Below are 19,768 nucleotides of genomic sequence, written 5' to 3'. Positions count from 1 at the left end.
GAGCTTTGTTAACAATAACGGCTTTGCTGTGTTCTAAAGGTAATGTCCACAAAAAATAGGATGAGATCATTGCCATAGACGAGATGTGAAGACATCATGGAAATCTGTTTGTCCTTTGAAAGTGTTCGACAAAGCTTATTGGTTGGAGAACCTGCTAGACTCATGAAGGCGCGTGTCGAAGACTGATAGGACTTTTCGGACTTGCAAAAAGAGGGTTAAAATCACACAAATACTTGCAAGAGAACAACATAGTTGTTGTAAGAATGCTCATGCAAGGTTGTTCCCACATGGATTATTTAAAACAATTCATGTAAAACCAAATCTTAATTAATTACTTGAAACAAAGTTTATAAAAAGTTGATTTTGAATTTTAAAATATTAAAAACAAATTTAAATAAACTAATTAAAAACAAATTTAAAGAAAACAATTTAAAAGGAAAATTTAAATCTTTGATACAAATAAGTTTAAAGACTCACGAACGTTCTTCAATTAGAACTACTCCGAAATTCATCCATTTGAATATTTTTTGCTCAAGAGGAAGTCTCGTGTCCTACATTAAGAATATAAAACAAAGTATCAAAATTTCACCCAAATAAATACCAAATGACACATCCCAACCCGGAATGCCCACTTAAACTCCGAATCGAGCTGTGTTAGCCGACACCAAGAGGGTGACGAAGCCATAGAGTGTAGTGATGTTGAAAATGTGAGTAAATTTAAACCTAAAAGTGCCCAAATATAAGAGTGCGCTAGTGAATGGGAATGAACCCATTTCACACGTGATGTCAGAGCATAAGTAAAGTACAGTAGAATAGATTGAGAATTATACCATCGGAAGTAGTCTTTGTATCAGTGTTTGCCAAGAATCCTTGTCAACCCGAAAGCTCAACACTAAAACGTGGAGGGGCGAAAAACAAGGGTGAGTGGGTCTAAAGACAAAGCTTTGTAAAAACCTTTTCGAAAACATAATAACCTCTCGCCGTAAAACAAGTATAGTTTACAAGATATACATATTACGTATAGTAAGAAAATATTTACCGTAGCCTGCAAAATCTCAAGAATTCAATACGGCACAATATTTCGTAAGTAAACACATGACATCCATAATCATATAATCTCGCAAGCAAACACATCATATCGAGTGCTCATCGACACATGCTAACACACGAATTCATGCAGAGATATTTTGATAAGAACAGGACTGGGTGTAGTAATGATATACGCTCTAGCACTACAATCACATGAAGACTGGCGATATGTGCAGCACATACGAGTCCTATTTGCTTATAGCAATCTAGGACAGGATTGACACCTACAATGGATCCAAAGTGAGCGTACGGTGCGATGTGCACATACACGTGAAAGACTGGCCCTGGCCTGAGAAAGAACTTACACTAGTGCAACAAACGATGAGCATATAACATAAATATAGTCATGCCATAGTGGTTCGATAATTCACATCGACATAATAGTAATAAATAAAATATTAATCATGGTCGTAATTAAAATCCTATAAAAGTATGCATACTTGTGTATCCCGTAGAATTTACGATAATTTCGTAATTTTTCGTCATTTCGCTAATTCTTATAAGCATTAGTCTAATCTAGGCATACGTAGGAAATTCTTTTTCAAATGTATAAATGGAAACTAAATAATTATATAATATTTAAAAGCAAAGACTCATTCACATATCATGTTGTCGGGTTGAACCCGCCTCGCAGGCTTCGAAGATCCTTATGATACGTTTCACCTAGAGACGAGACCATTAACGTAAATATATAATGTATTAACGTGTAAACACGTTTTTCGTACAAAGTACGACTGATAAAGGAACTATTTTAAAACTGTCAAATTTCGAAAAACAAAGAGCGGATTTGGATTCAGATTCAGCATGTCTAGAAACCTAAGGAGGGACCTCAAGTTCCTCCACGCGCCACCACAAAGTGGCTACACATGCAGCCATGCGTCGGCCACCACGTGCCGTCACTACGATTTCTAGATTTTTGCAGATTTTTCCCTCGACTTTCAAAGCGCATTTTGAGCTCGATTCTCAACCAAATTCGATGATTCAAAAGCTATATTAAAGCTAGAAATGTAGAGAACAAGTCCATACCAAATTGGGGCCGAGTTAATGTCGGCGTTGGCCAAAAAAATGGCCTAAAGATGGTCAAATGGTCACAGACCTTTGCTGGAAAAACTGTAGAACTTTCTTCTTCCGAGTTATTTCAATGTCAACCCTTTACCAAAACACATGAACTGAGTCATACACCTATAATCTCGATGAGGAAAGTTAAATCTAGTGTTCTCGGGCCTCATCTTAGTCGGAATCGACGATAACTCGTCAAATAAGACGATGAACAGTGGCAATAGCCACTGTGCAATGCAAGCTCCACGTCTGGGTTGATGTTCACGGTCTGGCTTATTAGAAATGAGGAAGACAAGACACGGTGGTGGTCATAAAATAGAACATCGGCGATCGCCATGGTTTGTTCTATGCAGTGAGCACAGAGTGAATGAGGGAGGTAAGGTGTCCAATGGAGATGTGAAGGGGTCCGATCCCCTTGAATTTGAGTTTTGGAAAGGATGATAGGTAGTGGTTTTAAGGTGGCAGTTCAGTGAAGATCGCCGGAGCTGTGGTGGTGATGGCAGGCTCAGTGTTTACAGAAAGAAAAAAAGAATGAAGAGAGGGAGTTAGATGAGAGAGAGTGGGTAAAGTTTGAAATGAAGGGGAGAGAGAAATGAGAGTTGTGAGAGAGAGAGAATCCGGGATGGGGAGAAAATGGGTTGTGGGCCCCACTGGCTCAAAAGCAATGTCACCAAAGAACAAAATAGAAAAATATCCCCGTTGAGTACTTTAAGAATACGATAAAATAATAGCTCGTACGCGTCACTAAAAGACGGTCAACTAAAGTCAACAATCTCGCTTCTAGGGCATTTTCGTCAAATCACTCTTTTAAAATTTATAAAATCGTAAAATTAGGAACGGGTTGTCACACCAAAACATATTAAGAATAGGGTAAAATATATCATATAAAATCGACTCATCAAAATACTGCCAAACTTAGCTTTTTGCTTGTCCTCAAGCAAAACAAAACTCAAAAAAAAAAAAAAAAAAAAAAAAAAACTTAAGCAAAACTTAAAACAAATTCTCTCTTTCAATTTGCAAGCCATATAAAACGTTAAAAATTAGAACATCTTTCCAAAAATTCCAACCCATCTCACCATAGAGTCTAAGCCATTTAGAGTTAATTAGAAATAAATTAATGAGCTTCCTTTGGTGTAAAGGCGAACCAACATAATCAAAGAGACTCGACTACAAACCCTTACCACTCATCCTCTTTATTTAAAACTTCACACACTTATTTATTTATTTTTCTTCTCTTTTTTGATTTTTTTGATTTTATTTTTTCTTCTAGTAATAGTAGTGGTTGTATAACGCTACTTCTTTTAAGCTTTCTATCCAACCCATGTAACAATATTTAGTTCAATGACTCCCAAACTAGTAGGGCTTTAAGACACTAGGTGTAAAACACCCCTAAGGACTTATTAACTAGAGCTGAAAAGGCTACGAAACCAACTAGCCACCTTGTCCTATACTAAGACTCCACCCCTGCACCAACTAAATTGCTAGTGTAGAACTATTGTGGTTGTTGATAAAGTAGAATTACTATTGAAAGCATGATTCAACCTTATATTATCTGCCATTATTTTTCTTGTACTCTTTTACATGAAATAGGGCTACATTGTTGCTGGATGTAAGATTTAGTTTTACTTTTCTATCTGTGCATTTGTGTTTGTAGCTGAAAATATGACTTTGTTATGTTTCTTGAAATCAACATGCATATCACAAATGTGTGCATTAGAAGCATGTAGAAAATAAACTGAAACAAAGAAAGACAACAACAACAACAAAAAAAACATTTTCCCACTAAGTGGGGTCGGTTATATGAATCCTAGAACGCCATTGCGCTAGGTTTTGTGTCATGTCCTCGATTAGATCCAAGTACTCTAAGTCTTTTCTTAGAGTCTCTTCCAAAGTTTTCCTAGGTATTCCTCTACCCCTTCGGCCTTGAACCTTTGTCCTGTAGTTGCATCTTCAACTGGAGCGTCAGTAGGCCTTCTTTGCACATGTCCAAACCACCATAACTGATTTTCTCTGATCTTTCCTTCAATTTATGCTACTCCTACTTTACCTTAGATATCCTCATTCCTAATCTTATCCTTTCTCATGTGCCCACACATCCAACAAAGCATCCTCATCTCCACTACACCTATTTTATGTATGTGTTGATGCTTCACCGCCTAACATTCCATGCCATACAACATCGCCGACCTTATTGTCGTCCTATAAAATTTTCCCTTAAGCTTCAGTGGCATACGGCGGTCACACAACATGCCGGATGCACTCTTCCACTTCATCCATCCAGCTTATATTCTATGGTTGAGGTTTCCATCTAATTCTCCGTTCTTTTGCAAGATAGATCCTAGGTAGGGAAAACGATCGCTCTTTGGTACTTCCTGATCTCCGATCCTCACCCCTAACTCATTTTGGCCTCTATTTGCACTGAACTTGCACTCCATATATTTTGTCTTTAATCAGCTTAGGTGAAGACCTTTAGATTCCAACACTTCTCCAAAGGTTAAGCTTCGCATTTACCCATCCCTGAGTTTCATCACCACTATATCGTCTGCGAAAAGCATACACCAAGGAATATCATCTTGAATATGTTTCGTTAACTCATCCATTACCAATGCAAAAAGGTAAAGACTTAAGGATGAGCCTTGTTGTAACCCTACAGTTATGGGGAAACTTTCGGTTTGTCCTTCATGAATTTTTACGACAGTCTTTGCTATATCATGCATATCATTTATAGCTTGGATATATGCTACTCGTACTCCTTTCTTCTCTAAAATCCTCCAAAGAATGTCTTTTGGGACCCTATCATATGCTTTTTCCAAATCTATAAAGACCATATGTAAATCCTTTTTCCTATCTCTATATCTTTCCATCAATCTTCATAAGAGATAGATTGCCTCTATGGTTGAGCGCCCTGGCATGAACTTGAATTGGTTGTCTGAAACCCGTGTCTCTTGCCTCAATCTATGCTCAATGACTCTCTCACAGAGCTTCATTGTATGACTCATTAGCTTAATACCTCTATAGTTCATGCAATTTTGTACGTTGCCCTTATTCTTGTAGATAGGCACCAAAGTGCTCTTTCGCCACTCATTTGGCATCTTCTTCGTTTTCAAAATCTTATTGAAAAGGTCTGTGAGCCATACTATACCTGTTTCTCCCAAGACTTTACACACTTCGATTGGCATATCATCTGGGCCCACTGCTTTTCTATGCTTCATCTTTTGCATCAAATTCACCATGTAAAACCTTCCCTTGGCGCCACGTTGCAGGTATTGAAATCATTGGTCCAAGAGCAAGGGCAAGGTAAAAAAGATTGTTTTGTTCTTTACAATATTATTTCAGGTACAATTCAAAATTCTCATATCTTAATTTGATAAAGGCGTTTTGATAAGTACAGAGTAAAAGATTCTTCATGGGTTTAATGTTTAATCCCTAGTACCGAAGTAAGGTGGTACTCTGGTAATCGTGGTGAGAAGCTTTATGAGTACTAAGTTTGGGAGATAATGTTTTTCCTAATCAGCATTACCAATGCCAATAAGGCTTTTGCACTCTGTCCTAGGCCCACAGACTTACTCGTATTCTACTATGTTCCTTGTTTTCTCTAAAAGTTCGTTTACTTCGTAAAAAATTATTGGATTAAGATTTTTTAATAGAGAATGAGAAAAAATGAGATTGTATACAAACACATGTTTATCATCAAAGTCCAAGAAAAGGGCACGACAAAGTACAACAGCTTGGGGGAGAAAAGCCTTTACCCCTGACATGAAAATTTTCCTATAAAAACTATGAAGCAAACTTGTTCGAAATCATCAACTGAAGTTCAATCATCATCATCTACTCCCAATATGAGGAAGAAAGCAGTGATGAAGAACCCTCCAAAGAATCTTAACACTTCGTTGAGATTAAACTCATATACCAATACTGCGATGAGGGTATTACATGGAGATGAATGTTATGGAACAAATCCTGAGAAGTGAAGGATGCTATTTTGGGATTATGACTTAACTTATTCTTGCCTAATCTCGTTTGGCAAGAATTAGCTTGAAGGACATGGTTTTTTTGGCTTTAGAATCCTAAATATTGAAGGTTCAAAAAGGAAACTGGGCTTAGAAAATAGACTATGAAATAGAGAAGGAAGTTTCATGGTGCAAATGAAGAAATGATATCTGATGAAGCTTTGCTATAGAAGGGGCTATTTAAAGGCAAAAGCTCGGATATCCAGCTATTGAATACAAAACGTTACTTATCTAGCGCATAGAAGATTGAAGTCACCCAAAGAAATGAATGGCCTCCTTTTGAAAAGTGTTCCCACACAATACAATCATTATGATATTTATGGCAAGACATTTGAGGCCACAATTCAAAATCCAAAATGTATCCACTACACCTCAAAGAGTCAGCTCATCAAATGAAGAAAGAAGACTAAACGGTACGTATTCTAGCTTACTTTGAAAGGCAAGGTCTTTGGATAACTATCCATCTTTAAGGGGAACAAGCTGCCTTTCTGATGCATAGTTAAGGGCAATTGTGGGACATAATTTTCTAGGGCTAGAGTAAGGATGATTCGAATACTGTTACCTTAGAAGTATGGTCATGGACTCAACAGCTCCGAGCGAAGCTAGATCACATGAAGCAACGATGCCACCATCACCCTGTTCCGGGGCAATATGCAAAGTCCGAGTGACTCTGCTAGATGACCATGCTTGTTCCACAAGACATGCAATCGCATTTGGATATAGACACAATTAGATCCTCATTAATCTTTGGAGTTCCTGCAATTTGGGAATTGGTGTGCGACACAAGTAATTATAACTCATATAAGAAGGTGCAATATCTACTTCTAGATATCCTTTTGGATTCTCCCGGCTTAGAACAAGGATTATATGCTAAAAAGGTCTCTCTCCTCAGGGTGTAAATACACCCGTCTAGGGGTCGTCTCGGGTAACGCAATCTCAATACTCTAATTCTCTTTTTCATTGTTTGAGTCTAAAAATTGCTTACTAACTTGATCGTTGAAGAGTATTTGGCCGGCACACCTCCCTCCGGTTTTAGGCTTGTTGACGATGGTTCTCTGTTTGTAGGTTGCTTGTGTTTGAGCCTCCACCATCCGTGGCGGTGCCCAAATTTTGTTTCTAACATGATTAATATGCATTGGTCCTCACATGTTCTCAAAATGAAGACCTAAGGAGAGCAGGATTGGTGTGTCAATAAATATAATCATGTATTCTAAATTGTTAACATCTTCAGTCTAAATTAATAACATCATGTGTCGATAGGATAGTCGTCCTTAAAAGTTAGTCGCACCGAAATGTTTCTCTCTCATCTGTTTGACGGGCCTAATGGGCCTGGGTTCTGCCACTTCAGCATCGTTACCCATCCAATCGGATCCCCGGGCTTCCGCTACAAAGGATTTGCGGGAAGGGTATTTACGGAAAATCAATAACAAAAAAATATCGTATTTTTAGAAGAAACCCACTTCGTCTCGTCGTCTCAAACAGAGAGAAACAAAGAAGAAATCTAAACGAGCAAAATAGATGGATAGGAAGGAACCCTAGAAATCCCAAATTCCGAGAAGACACCCAAATTTCCCGAATCAAAGGAGAAATTAGGAAAAAAGCATTTTTCTTGTTTCCGTTTTCTCTCTCACATACTTGTTTTTACCTTTTCTTTTTTATTTTTTTTGGATTTTGGTTTTTGTTTTGGTTGTTTTCAGGAAACAACGAACACCGACTCCAGCACTGGGTCTCTTTGTTCCAATTGGGAGAAGCTCTATTCGGATTTAGCTTTCTCTTCTGTTTTCTGGGTTTGCTTCTTCATAGATGCTGATGCTTTCTCTAATGGTGGGTTTTGTGTTTTCAAATTAGGGTTTTCAATTTGTCCACTCCCCTTTTTTGTGGGCCTTTTGATTGTTTTGTCGTGGCTGCCGATTAAGCATTCGTTCCTGTAAGTTTCCTTACTTACTTTACCTTTTCGTTCACCTGCAATGCGATTTCTGTTTTTCTGTTTGGTTCGATTTGCACAAAATTTTGAGTCCACAGTGTCATATTATATGATTACATTATTTTCTCATTGAGTATAAGCTAATAATTTAGTTAGATTCAACTTTCAAGTATTATTCTTGCAGGAATTGCATTATTAATTTTTACTACGATATCTTTTGTTCTTTATCTTTATTTTTATGGAAGTCTGCAGAATCTGGAACTATTGTTATTTTTAATTTTTTTCCCCAATGTGAAGTTTATTCAACTTTTAACCAGTTCAAAGTTGGCTGTATTTGCTTCGTATTAGTTGATTAGAATAAGTCACATATATTATCTCGTCAATTTTTTTTTTAATAAGATTATGAATTGTTTTCATGGAGAATTTTTGTTTTTGTTTTTCCTTAATGGCTCAATTGTAAAAGAATTTGAATAGTTATTTAATAGGAAACATATGGTATGCAGAGTGTTCAGAGACGTACATATTTGTTTTCTGATTGTAATGGGGTTTTAAAATATTTGTTTTCTATTACCGTTATTTAAGTTAGCTTTGTTAAATTGAAGCAGTATTTGACTGAGCTATATTGGCATTTTTTATATCTGAGTTCTCTATATTGGCATTTGGTAGCTGCTTTTTCTTGTTTATGTATTACCAAGGTCGTTTTATTTGTTGTGGTGTGCCTTGCTTTTGTTGCTGATTTTGGTAGCATTATTTATTTTTTAAAAATGTATTTTTCTTAAATCAGGATTGAAGTGAGTTTTTAGTGGGAAGATGTCATATCAATATCCGAGTCTTGGCAACCGACCAATCAATCTTTTGAAGGTTACAGAGTTAAAGGAGGAGCTTAAGAAGCGAAGTTTGACGACCAAGGGTTTGAAGGATGATTTGGTAAAACGCTTAGATGAAGCAATACGAATTGAAAGGGAAAATGCATTGACTGAGGATAATGGACTTTATGGTGAAAAAGTTGTAGAGCCATTTGCAGTTCTTCCTAAGACACCTAGAAGCACTGGTTCTGGTGGGCGTAAAAGGACTGAAAAAGTTGATTTGCCAGTTCAGGTTGACACTAATGACGGCGCTAGAAACTTGGATCAAGGGAGCATTCAAGAAGGTTATGTTCTGGTTGATAAAGATGCTGGTGCCATAGCTGAAGAGGAGCCTGTTGTTCAATCTACTATTGTGGAAACCAGTGTTAGGGTCACTGAGACTCTGGTGGCTGAGGCAGCAGTAGTTGGTGATAATTCACAGAACACTGAAGCTAATAAGGGAAATGGGAATTTAGAGCCCCTATTTGACAATGAGATTCCAAAGTCCCTAGTGGAGAATGAGGATCCAAGGCCCGTAGTAGAGAATGAGGATCCAAAGCCTCAGCTGGAGAACGAGGATCCAGAGCCCTATCTTGAGAATGAGGATCCAGTGCCCGAGCTGGAGAGTGAGGATCCAAATCTCCAGCTGGAGAATGTTGATCCTAAGGCCCACCTGGAGGATGAGGATTCAAAGCCCCAACTGGAGGTTGATGATTCAAAGCCCCAACTGGAGAAAGAGGGATTAGAGCCTACAGCCAAGGATGTGATGGTCGACTCTTCTGCTCCAAACTACCAGGTATCTGAGGTCAGCCATTTAGGGTATGAAGTAAAATATGATTCTATTTCTACTGATTCTGTGTCAATTAATGAAAAGATTGAACTAAAGGATAATATAATTGCTGATCATGTCAAATTAGAATTAGATGTTAAGCCGGAGATGGTGGACCCATCATCCAGTACTGTTGTCCCAGTCAGTGGTGATTCACATCCAATGGATGTTGAAGAGCCACACGATGACAAAGCTTCTGTTGGAGAGAAAGATGACAACAATGATATGAATGCTGACATAAGTAAGAAAAATGATAGTGCCGATGGGGGGGATTCAGAAAAATTAAATTTAGAGAGAAGTTCTGGAGATGATTCTATGGAGGAAGATGTGCAGGACAGTAAACAAATTTATTCAAAGTATAATCCTGATGATGTGGGAGATATGGGTGAGAAAAATGATGTTCCCTTTGTGAAAGAGGAAAGTCATGTTGGTATTGTGGGAGATGATATTTCCCCGGACAAAATGGATGAAAATGTTGAGATCAAGAATCATACTGCTCCTGCTGAGAAAAGAAAGCTTAATGGTGAGCATTACATCTGGAGTTTCTTGATTATTTATATTTTTTCAACCCATTTGTTACACTACTAAGTTGCTATGAGAACTGCTTTAGTTGGATTGCATGAAACTTATGAATTGTATCACTTATTTCAGAGAACAAATTAACCTTTGAGGGGAGGGCTTGATGAAACCCAGTGATGACGTTTAATGAAATTGTTCTAGCTATTTCTAAATTTAATAACTAGGGTCATGGATTACTTCTTTTCAAAAAGAAAAAACGCAGGATCTTGGAATACCTAGAAAGATGAGGTTGATATCATTGTTTTATAGGAACTTGGAATACTCTTTTGAAAGTGTGTTTTGGGTTTAAGTAAGAGGCATTATTACAGTATGTAAGAGGAACATACCACTTTGTGTGTAGCAACTAATCTTGATGACTTTGATCAGTTTCTAAATTTACATTGATTTTCCTTTAGAAATCAAGGTTTGATGGGCAGTCTTTTAATTATTCTGTAATAGGGCTATAGCTACTTTCTAGTTACAGTTTTATTTTTGCTTTCTGTTTTGTGCATATTCTTGCTTTGCTTGCTGTATCAACAATTTAAGCTTGATTGTTTTGCATTCCTCAGATTGGCATGGATCTTGTATTAGTTTCACACGATATTGCTGGGCTCTGCGCTTCAGTTTTTTTCTCTTCTTTCCGTTCCTTTTAAATAATCAGTTATGGCCTTTTGATCGGATAAATTCCCTTGCAGATCAAGCAGCATTTGGAAGCAATGAGCCTATAAAAAAGCGTAGGTGGAACTCTGAAAGTCTTAAAGTTCCAGAGCTCCAAAGCCCTATTCAAACGCCGACTGTCACACCCAAGGAAACTTTCCAGACCACCAGTTTGAAGCGTAACTTTTCGAGGTCAAACTCTACTATGAGTGAGGATGCTCCCAAAGAACGTGTTGGTGAGTCATTGGTCTTTAGTTAATATGGAAATGTGTATCAACACATGTTTTGATGCTGTATATCTCTATTTGTTGTAGTTCCACCATCACAGAAGGCTCCAACTAATTCTCTGAGAATTGATCGTTTTCTGCGACCTTTCACCCTGAAAGCTGTGCAAGAACTTCTAGGAAAAACTGGGTCCGTTACTGATTTCTGGATGGACCACATCAAAACTCATTGCTATGTTACTGTAATATCTCTCTCTCTGTACCCACTGGATTTGCTTGTTTGGAACTATGCTTTTACCGTCTGTTTCTGCTTAGTTTCTAAATTAAATGAAACTCATCCCTTACTTTGGGTATTACTGTTGTGATGCAGTATTCATCAGTGGAAGAAGCCTTGGAGACACGGAATGCTGTGTATAACTTACAGTGGCCTCCCAATGGTGGGCGCCTCTTAGCGGCCGAGTTTGTTGATCCCCAGGAAGTGCAAACACGGCTTCAGGTTTCTCAGACTCCTGCTCCACCTGTCGCCAGTGGTCCTTCTGTTCCTGCTGCCCCGACCACCTTGCAGCCGCAGCCTTCTCCCCGTCAACCTAGGCAGCAGCAGCAGCAGCTTCCACCACCTCCTTCTCTCCCTCCTCCACCACCCTTGCCTACAGCTCCCCTAGCAAGAGAGCGGCTTCCTCTGCCTCCCCCACCTCCTTTGCCGGAGAAGCATGATCTTCCAATTGTCACCCTGGATGATCTGTTTCGGAAAACCAAGTCAACTCCTCGAATCTATTACTTGCCTTTGTCAGATGAACAAGTGGCCGAAAAACTTTCAGCACAACAGGGAAGAAACATCAAGCAGTAGGAACATGCCACAATCCAATCATGGCTGGTGTTCAGATTCTCTTTCGGGTCAGTCGGTCAGCATGTTAGATGTAGGAAATGTCATGCAATTGCATCGTTAATGGATTTTGGTTTTTATGAAGTCTGCTCTATCATGTTGGGGGTTAGTTTTTATGTTTAGAGTACCAGTAGAAACTTTCTAAACTGGGAGCCTTGTTTATTGGCTTTGTGGACCCATTTGTATCTTGGCGTTCCAACTTCACTTTAGTTGAACTGATGGGAGTCTATTTTATTGGATCAAATATTTCTTTCGTTCTTTCTCACAGTTAATCGGGGGCGTGCTTTCTGCACTTTAATTTCCGGTACATTTGTATTTTGGTTTAGGCGTTAGTGCTTGTTACGTTGGAGTTACAACTGTCGGGTACGGGTTCTGGTAACGAGGGGCTTCACTTTGAAGAGAAAGGATTCAACTGCTTAATTAAACAATCTGCATCACAGTAAGCTCTCAATTGTAACGAGCTTGTAGAGGATACGAAAATGCCATGTCCCGATGTGCTCTTGATGTATCTGAACACACGATGGGCTAAATACAGGTGCGGTACCCTGGGTTTGTCCATCGACTGACTGAGGAAATGCACTGAATAAACCATATCCTGTCTTGTGATTGTCAAGTATATCAAACGTCGAGTTGATGGAGATGCCAACCTTGGATGGAAAGTAACCCGACGGTAACTAGTTTAGCTACAGGAGCAAACATCTCTTTTGTAATCAAGACCTTGGACCTGGGTAATACCCTTTAGCAGCTGTGAGTATGGGTTCCCTCCTAAGTGTTTAGGTTAGTTTGCTTGGAAAAGGAGGGCACGAGCTATATTGAGAAGATTCAATGACTGCGTTCTGCGACCCCATTTTGTTGATGAGTGGCAACACAAGTGGTTTGGCTGAGAGAAGAAATTCAGAGTCGTTATCACTTCCTTGAGTTTTCACTTGAAGGGCAAAATATGTTTCAACATAATTTATGAAGGAAATCAAGAAACTCTCTGTATTAATTTATGTTCCATAATTTATGAGTGAATGGAAATGAACTTCCCAATTCTTGCTTCTTCGAAGAGCTTGTCACATTGTTCCCATTGGAGCGTTCATGGTGGGATTGACAGGTCTCTACAGTATGCCAGACTTTGTTCCATGTTCCACACTTCATGGTGGGTGGCTGAGATCGGATAGTTTTTGGATTTTGTGTTTTGTCACCAGAAAAGTTGCTCTAGTACCATGTAAAAAGATTTAACTCGGGAGAATTATATTTCCTTGAATGTGAAAACACTAGGTATAATACATTTATTTAGTACAACAAATGCATATATCTATGCTAGAAATTCTACAAATAGGAATTTAATATCTTTCATTCATAGGACGTGGTTGAATTCATTGTGCAATCCAAGTTCGTTGTCTTGAATTTTCCTATGTTCGATCCAAGTTCATTTTCTTCAACCCTTATGAAAGAAACCGATGAATTGATCCGAAAGAATAAATCTCATTACTTTTGATTATTTATTATAAGCAATTCATGATGAAAGCATTAGTCTCTATATGATGCATTATGTATCGGTTTGTTTTTTCTGTTATGGTCAAAACTATTCAATAATAAATCTAGATCGAGACATCTGAAGTTGATTTTCACGAACAAAACTAATTGAACAAGAAGGAGGATTATCAAAGTAAAAATTTGCCTAAATCTAAAGCATATAGTTCGCTAAACTATCCACCACAAAAATTCTTTTCTCTATTGACATATCGAGGTTCGCATTGCTAAGATCTTGATTGCAACTCTCAACATCCCAAAACAAGGGAACCGAAAGGATGATTATTTCCAGCAGCTTGCATCACCAAATGAAATGTGAGTGCAAAATTTGATTACAACATTAATATATCAATCTGTAATTTCCATGCCAATTGTAAGTCTAAATATAGTCCCAGAGTGCATCAGTGATAAGCTCACATGTACCATCAAAATCTTTTAAAGCACCACTTGCTCCAATAGAATTATTATTTTTCTTCTTACAACCATCAATATTAAGCTTAAACTAATATGAAAGAGGAGCTTCCCAATGGAGCAACGATTCAATCCTATGATGTTTATCAGGCTTGTGAGCATTAATCTTCAACCATTCACTAAGATAAGCCCAAACAGAAACTATAGCCTCATCAGTAATTGCAAAAACCTACTAAAAACAAATTTGTTTCGCCAATACTAAATAAACAAACAAGCAACGAAAATACCTACCCTCACTCTAAATCCTCCAATATGAGTGCTTCAGTGGTGAGATTAAAACACGAGTTGGATGACTAATCGACGGGGTCATATTGTTTAAAATGATTCTCTAAGTGCTGGTGGTGCTTCATCTAACAATTGAGAATTGTCATTCTTAAGATCCATACAAACATTGTGACAACCCGTCCCTAATTTTGCGATTTTATGAATTTCAAATGGGTGAATTAACGAAAATGCCCCTAGAGGTGAAATCGTTGACTTCCGTTACCAATGTTTAGTGAGACGTACAAAATATTCTTTTAGCGTATTCTCGAAGCACTCAACAATACAAACGCGTAGGCGCAAGCATAATTGAAATCAGAGCTATGGTTAAAGTTTTACGGAGCTACGAATTCAAAAGTATTTTTGAAGAAATCACTATTTTAATTATATATATCATTTTATATCACTAAATTGTTATGCCAAATGTGTGTGGCTGAGTGGAGAAAAGAAAGGAATTAGGAGAAGGAGAAACATAGGAGAAGGGATTGGGCAGAGCTGCCCAATCGGAGGAAAGAAGATGAAGGTGGTTTTCCTAATCAGGAGAGGAAGGAGAAGGAACTGCCCAATTAGGAGAGGGGAAATGAGAGAAAGGAGAGGAGAAGGAGAAGGAGGGGAACCAATCTGGACTCCCCTGCAACCCGCGCCAACCTAGAGAGTTTTCCGGCGATTGTCTGCAATTTTTCCGGGGAATTTCACCAAAGCACCACCTATAAACTCCCCACCGGCCTTCCCTCTCCATTTTACACTCAAGATTGATGGGGTTTTGGCCTCGTATCATGAAGAACGAACCGTATGGGTTCGTGGGTGCACATCAGCGAATCTGTTATTCTTGCAATGATTTCCTTCGACCACCACCAGTTGACTCCCCTTCAGACCAGGAGCAAGGCCCAAATACTAGCAGGGGCATTGGAACATCAATGGAGTCAAATCAAATTCCACCCTTTCTAGGGTGACGGTTCGAGGACGATTTGGGGCTTTTTTCGGCCAAATTAGACTTGGCCACATGTACACAACTTGCTCTACTCGTTGAGATCTTCATTCCTATAAAATTTGATAATTTTTAAAAATAGTTGAATTTTCCGACGAGCCTGGGTGGCCGGCCGTTGCATCCTACGATGCATGGGCTGAGGCCTCACCTGCCCTTCCTAGACTAATTTGGTTACTCTGAATTCATATGTGGAGTTCAATTGACAAAATCTCGTCATAAGACTATAGTTTTGATAGAGACCGCCACTTGGATACTGATTGAATCGACGATCCAACCGTTGGATCGTTACCAAACTTTAATATGTTATAGTACATAATATTTGAGGATATTAGAAACTTACGGATCTGGAATCTGACGTATGGATCTTTCCGAATTGAATTTGTAAGCTCGTAAAATAAAATGTTGAGCTCCACTTGAATTTGCAAGTGGTGGAGATCCAACCGTTGGATTATAATGAAACTTTAGTATGATGTTCTAGAAGCATAATGTGTATCTTTGGAAGTTATGGATCAGAAATCTGAGGTGCGGATCTTCCGGATCGAGTTACATAGGGTTGTGGACCCTATCGTTGACGTTTGACCGACGGTTGATTTTTGGTCAATGGATTTTAAATCATTCTAGAATGTCCTTGGGGATGTGTTTTATGTAAGTTACGTGTTCTATTGATAAGAATTGTGAGACGTGATTTGATAATTGTTCTAGGCGATGATTGTTCGTGATGCCTTGATATTCGTGCTAGGGAGTTGTAGCACACACTTCAAATGAGTGAGTCTTTTCCTTTTTATAGTGTGTATATATATATATATATATATATATATATATATATATATATAAGAATGTCCTTGGGGATGTGTTTTATGTAAGTTACGTGTTCTATTGATAAGAATTGTGAGACGTGATTTGATAATTGTTCTAGGCGATGATTGTTCGTGATGCCTTGATATTCGTGCTAGGGAGTTGTAGCACACACTTCAAATGAGTGAGTCTTTTCCTTTTTATAGTGTGTATATATATATATATATATATATATATATATATATATATGATTGATAGTTTCCATTTATGCATTGGGAAAAGAATTTCTTACGTACGCTTTGATTAGACTAAAGTTTATAAGAATTAGCGAAATAACAGAAAATTATGAAGTTATCATAAATCCTATGGGATGCACATGTATGCATATAATCTTTGATGCCATGATTAAATGATGTTATAAGAAATGTTGCACTATTGTGAAATGCCAAAATAATCCTACGGGATGCACAAGTAAGTTTATTATGTTGATTAGAATTATTGAATCATTATGGCATGCATATATTCATGTATTCCGCTCATCATTGCTACACCCCGGTGTTAGTGCTCCCGCCCCAGGCCAGGGTCAGTCCTTCACGTGATGTTCACACACTGCACACTCGCCGTGGATCCAAGTAGATGCTAGTCTTGTCGTACAGGTCGCATTAGGGGACTCCGACTCGTAGGTAACCGCGATTATTATTAGTCTTCACGTGATCGTAGCACTAAAGCGTATATTATTACACCCAGTCCTGTTGTACATGTCGCACTAGGCGACTCCGACTCGTGTGCTAGCATAGATTGATGAGAAATAGGTTTAGTCGTACATGTCACATTAGGAGACTCTAACTGGTGTGCTAGCGTAGGTTGTTGAGCACCTGATTTTACTTATATTATTGTTGAAATTTTGGGATATCATGCCTTATTTACGTTTTGCAGGCTACGGTAGGTATTTTCATACTATACATAGTATGTATATTTTGGAAACTATACATGTTTCACGGCAAGGGATTATAACGTTTTCAAAAAGTTTTTAATTAAAACTTTATTTTCAGGCCCACTCACCCTTGTTTTTCGCCCCTCCAAGTTTAGTAGCTGTACCCTTGCGTCGACGAGGATTCTTGGCAAATCTTGGGGTAGACGGTTACCTTCAATGGTATAATTTCTCACCCTATTTTACTTCATAGTGCACTTTTATACTTAGGCACTTTTAGGTTTAAATTTATTCACATTTTCCACATCACTACACTTTATGGCTTCATTACCTTCCAAGTGTTGCCCATCACAGCTTGATTCGAAGTACTAGCAGATATTCCGGGTCGGGGTGTGTCAAACATTGTCTCAGATGAGCGACTCATGATTTTTTATTGTGTTCATTTGATGATTTTAACCTTATTTTATTTGGCAACTTCTATGTTGATACTTAAATGGGGGCACTTTTAGGATATTTGAATGCTTCACCATTATAGGATGCTGATATAAAGAAGAGATAGAGAAGAGATAAGAAGAGAGGGGTATTTTTTGGTATTATGAATGTTTAATTGGCTTTCTCTACATAGATATAGAGAAGACAATTAGCATCGGTTACTCTTTGCTCAGTTGACACGTGTATGTCCTTTTAGATTTTTTTATTATATTAACATCCCACAAATTGTTGAATCAACCCCACATATTTAATACACCACACATTTGCTTTTTCAATTAAAAATTATCTTACTACACCCTACATACTTCCCCATAATACCCTTACACCCCACGTTTTCAATATACACCTTACATTTTTTACATGCACTATATCCCACATTTCTCAAATCATATAAAGCTTTTAATTTGGAATAAAAATATCGACTGGAATTTTGATAGAAGATGCTGCATGGGATTTAAAGCATATGTGGGTTGTTTTCAATTCCACCATTAAAATCCACGTCGTCTATTTTTAATATTTTGTGGTAATTTTAAGTGTTTAATTCTTCATGTAATGTCACATCTCGGCCCGGGGCGGATCACTTGCCGGGTCCGACTCCACCACCGTAGCACGATATTGTCAGCTTTGGGCTTACCATTCCCTCACGGTTTTGTTTTTGGGAACTCACGAGCAACTTCCCAGTGGGTCACCCATCATGGGATTGCTCTAGCCCCCTTCTCGCTTAACTTCGGAGTTCCTACGGAACCCGAAGCCAGTGAGCTCCCAAAAGGCCTCGTTCTAGGTAGGGATGAGAATATACATATAAAGATCACTCCCCTGGGCGATGTGGGATCTTACATGTAATTAATGTGATCTCTAAAAGATGAATACAAATATAAAAGCTTGAATAACGCAACAAAAGCAAGATTAAATAATTATCGATGTCATCAAAATCACTAAAACAATAAAAAAAAATATGAAGTTTTACCTCATGTGAATTTTTTGAAACATCAATTTCGTGTTTCATTCGTCAAAATTAATTTTTCTCAATCAACATGTTTGTCGTTTCATTGGTTTGTTCAACAATGGAGGGTCAGAGGGGTTTTGATAGTTAAAGAAGATAAATAATACGTTAAAAGTAATTTGGGGTGTATTTAGATTTTTTTTTTAAAACCTAATAAGGTCAAAATTGTCATTACATAGTAGGGCAATAAGTTATTTAATATTAAATTTTAATATGGGGTGCATTCAACATTTTATCGGATGTTAATATAAAAAGCGTTTCTAGAATGCTAATTGAATTCATAATTTAAGAACCCTACTTTTTTGAATTATGTACCAGCTTACCATTTACCGATTTATCACTTTCCCTTATTTATTTATTTATTTTTTCTGAGTGGGTACGGTTCTATTTGGCCTGGTTCACCTCCAAATTTGTGAGCTGAACGATGGATGACACATTCCCGGTCCGAATCAATTTTAAAAATAAAAAGTTTTCGAAAGAACTCAAATTGAATCGAACCGACTTGGTTTTGGTTCTGCTAGTTCTCAATCCTAACCTTTTTGCCATAATTTCATTTGCAGTTGTCCAATCAACTTTGTTAAAAAAAAAAAAAAATGAATCGACATGTCTATAAAAGTCCATGAAAGTCTACAATATGAGAATCTTGAATCTTTGGAAGTCCATTGTCTTTGCGGAAGTCTAAAACCATAAAGCGACAATTGGCTTTTAGAGTGAAATATTGTATGGAGGTGTTTTTTAAATGACAAAAGCGTTTTTAAAGAAAATATTTTTAGATTTCAAAAACACTTAAATTGCTTTTTACAAGAAGCACCAGTGCTTCTTTTAGGAAGCACTTTAAGTACTTTTTTAGGATTTATTAGCATTTTTACTAAGGATTGTTTTAAAAAATATTTTTACTAAAAGCGTTTTCAGTCATTTTAAAAGCACATTCAAACGAGCTTTAATTTCTTTTCGGCTTAGTTTTTGTTACTCCCTTGAAACTCAACTTTAATTTTACGTTGCTCATTGAAATCATTTTGCACAACTTTGCCTTCATAAACTCAATTTTTGTGCCATTTTGACATTTTTCATCAATTCACCAAGTAATGCGAAAATTGAGTTTGAAAGAGAAAGTAACGTAAAATGAGTTTCAGGGGGTAAAGTACGATTAAATAGAGTTTAACGGTGCGTTACCAAAAAAAAAAAAAAAAAAAAAAATCCTTTTATGGTATTGTAGCAAGTGATTATTATT

General features: G+C 37.6%; 1 protein-coding gene across 2 annotated transcripts; it reads left to right on the top strand.

Moving 5' to 3' along the window:
• Window positions 1-7,575: 7,575 nt before the first annotated feature.
• LOC137736855 (SAP domain-containing protein) lies at window positions 7,576-12,331 on the top strand. 2 transcript variants are annotated; one of them, XM_068476159.2, is made up of 5 exons: window positions 7,576-8,085; window positions 8,867-10,279; window positions 11,010-11,207; window positions 11,286-11,437; window positions 11,566-12,331. In XM_068476159.2, the coding sequence occupies exons 2-5, from the start codon at window positions 8,893-8,895 to the stop codon at window positions 12,040-12,042; spliced, it is 2,214 nt and encodes a 737-aa protein (XP_068332260.2). In that variant the 5' UTR covers window positions 7,576-8,085; window positions 8,867-8,892; the 3' UTR covers window positions 12,043-12,331. The 2 variants fall into 2 exon arrangements, with proteins under 2 accessions (XP_068332260.2, XP_068332267.2); XM_068476166.2 differs by having other exon boundaries at window positions 7,598-7,982.
• Window positions 12,332-19,768: the final 7,437 nt, after the last annotated feature.

The sequence above is a fragment of the Pyrus communis genome, chromosome 15 (assembly GCF_041283825.1).
Source record: "Pyrus communis isolate YQ-2024b chromosome 15, ASM4128382v1, whole genome shotgun sequence".
Taxonomy (NCBI): Eukaryota; Viridiplantae; Streptophyta; class Magnoliopsida; order Rosales; family Rosaceae; genus Pyrus; species Pyrus communis.
Note: the sequence above shows the minus strand (reverse complement) of the source record. Positions and strands in the feature narration are given on the sequence as shown.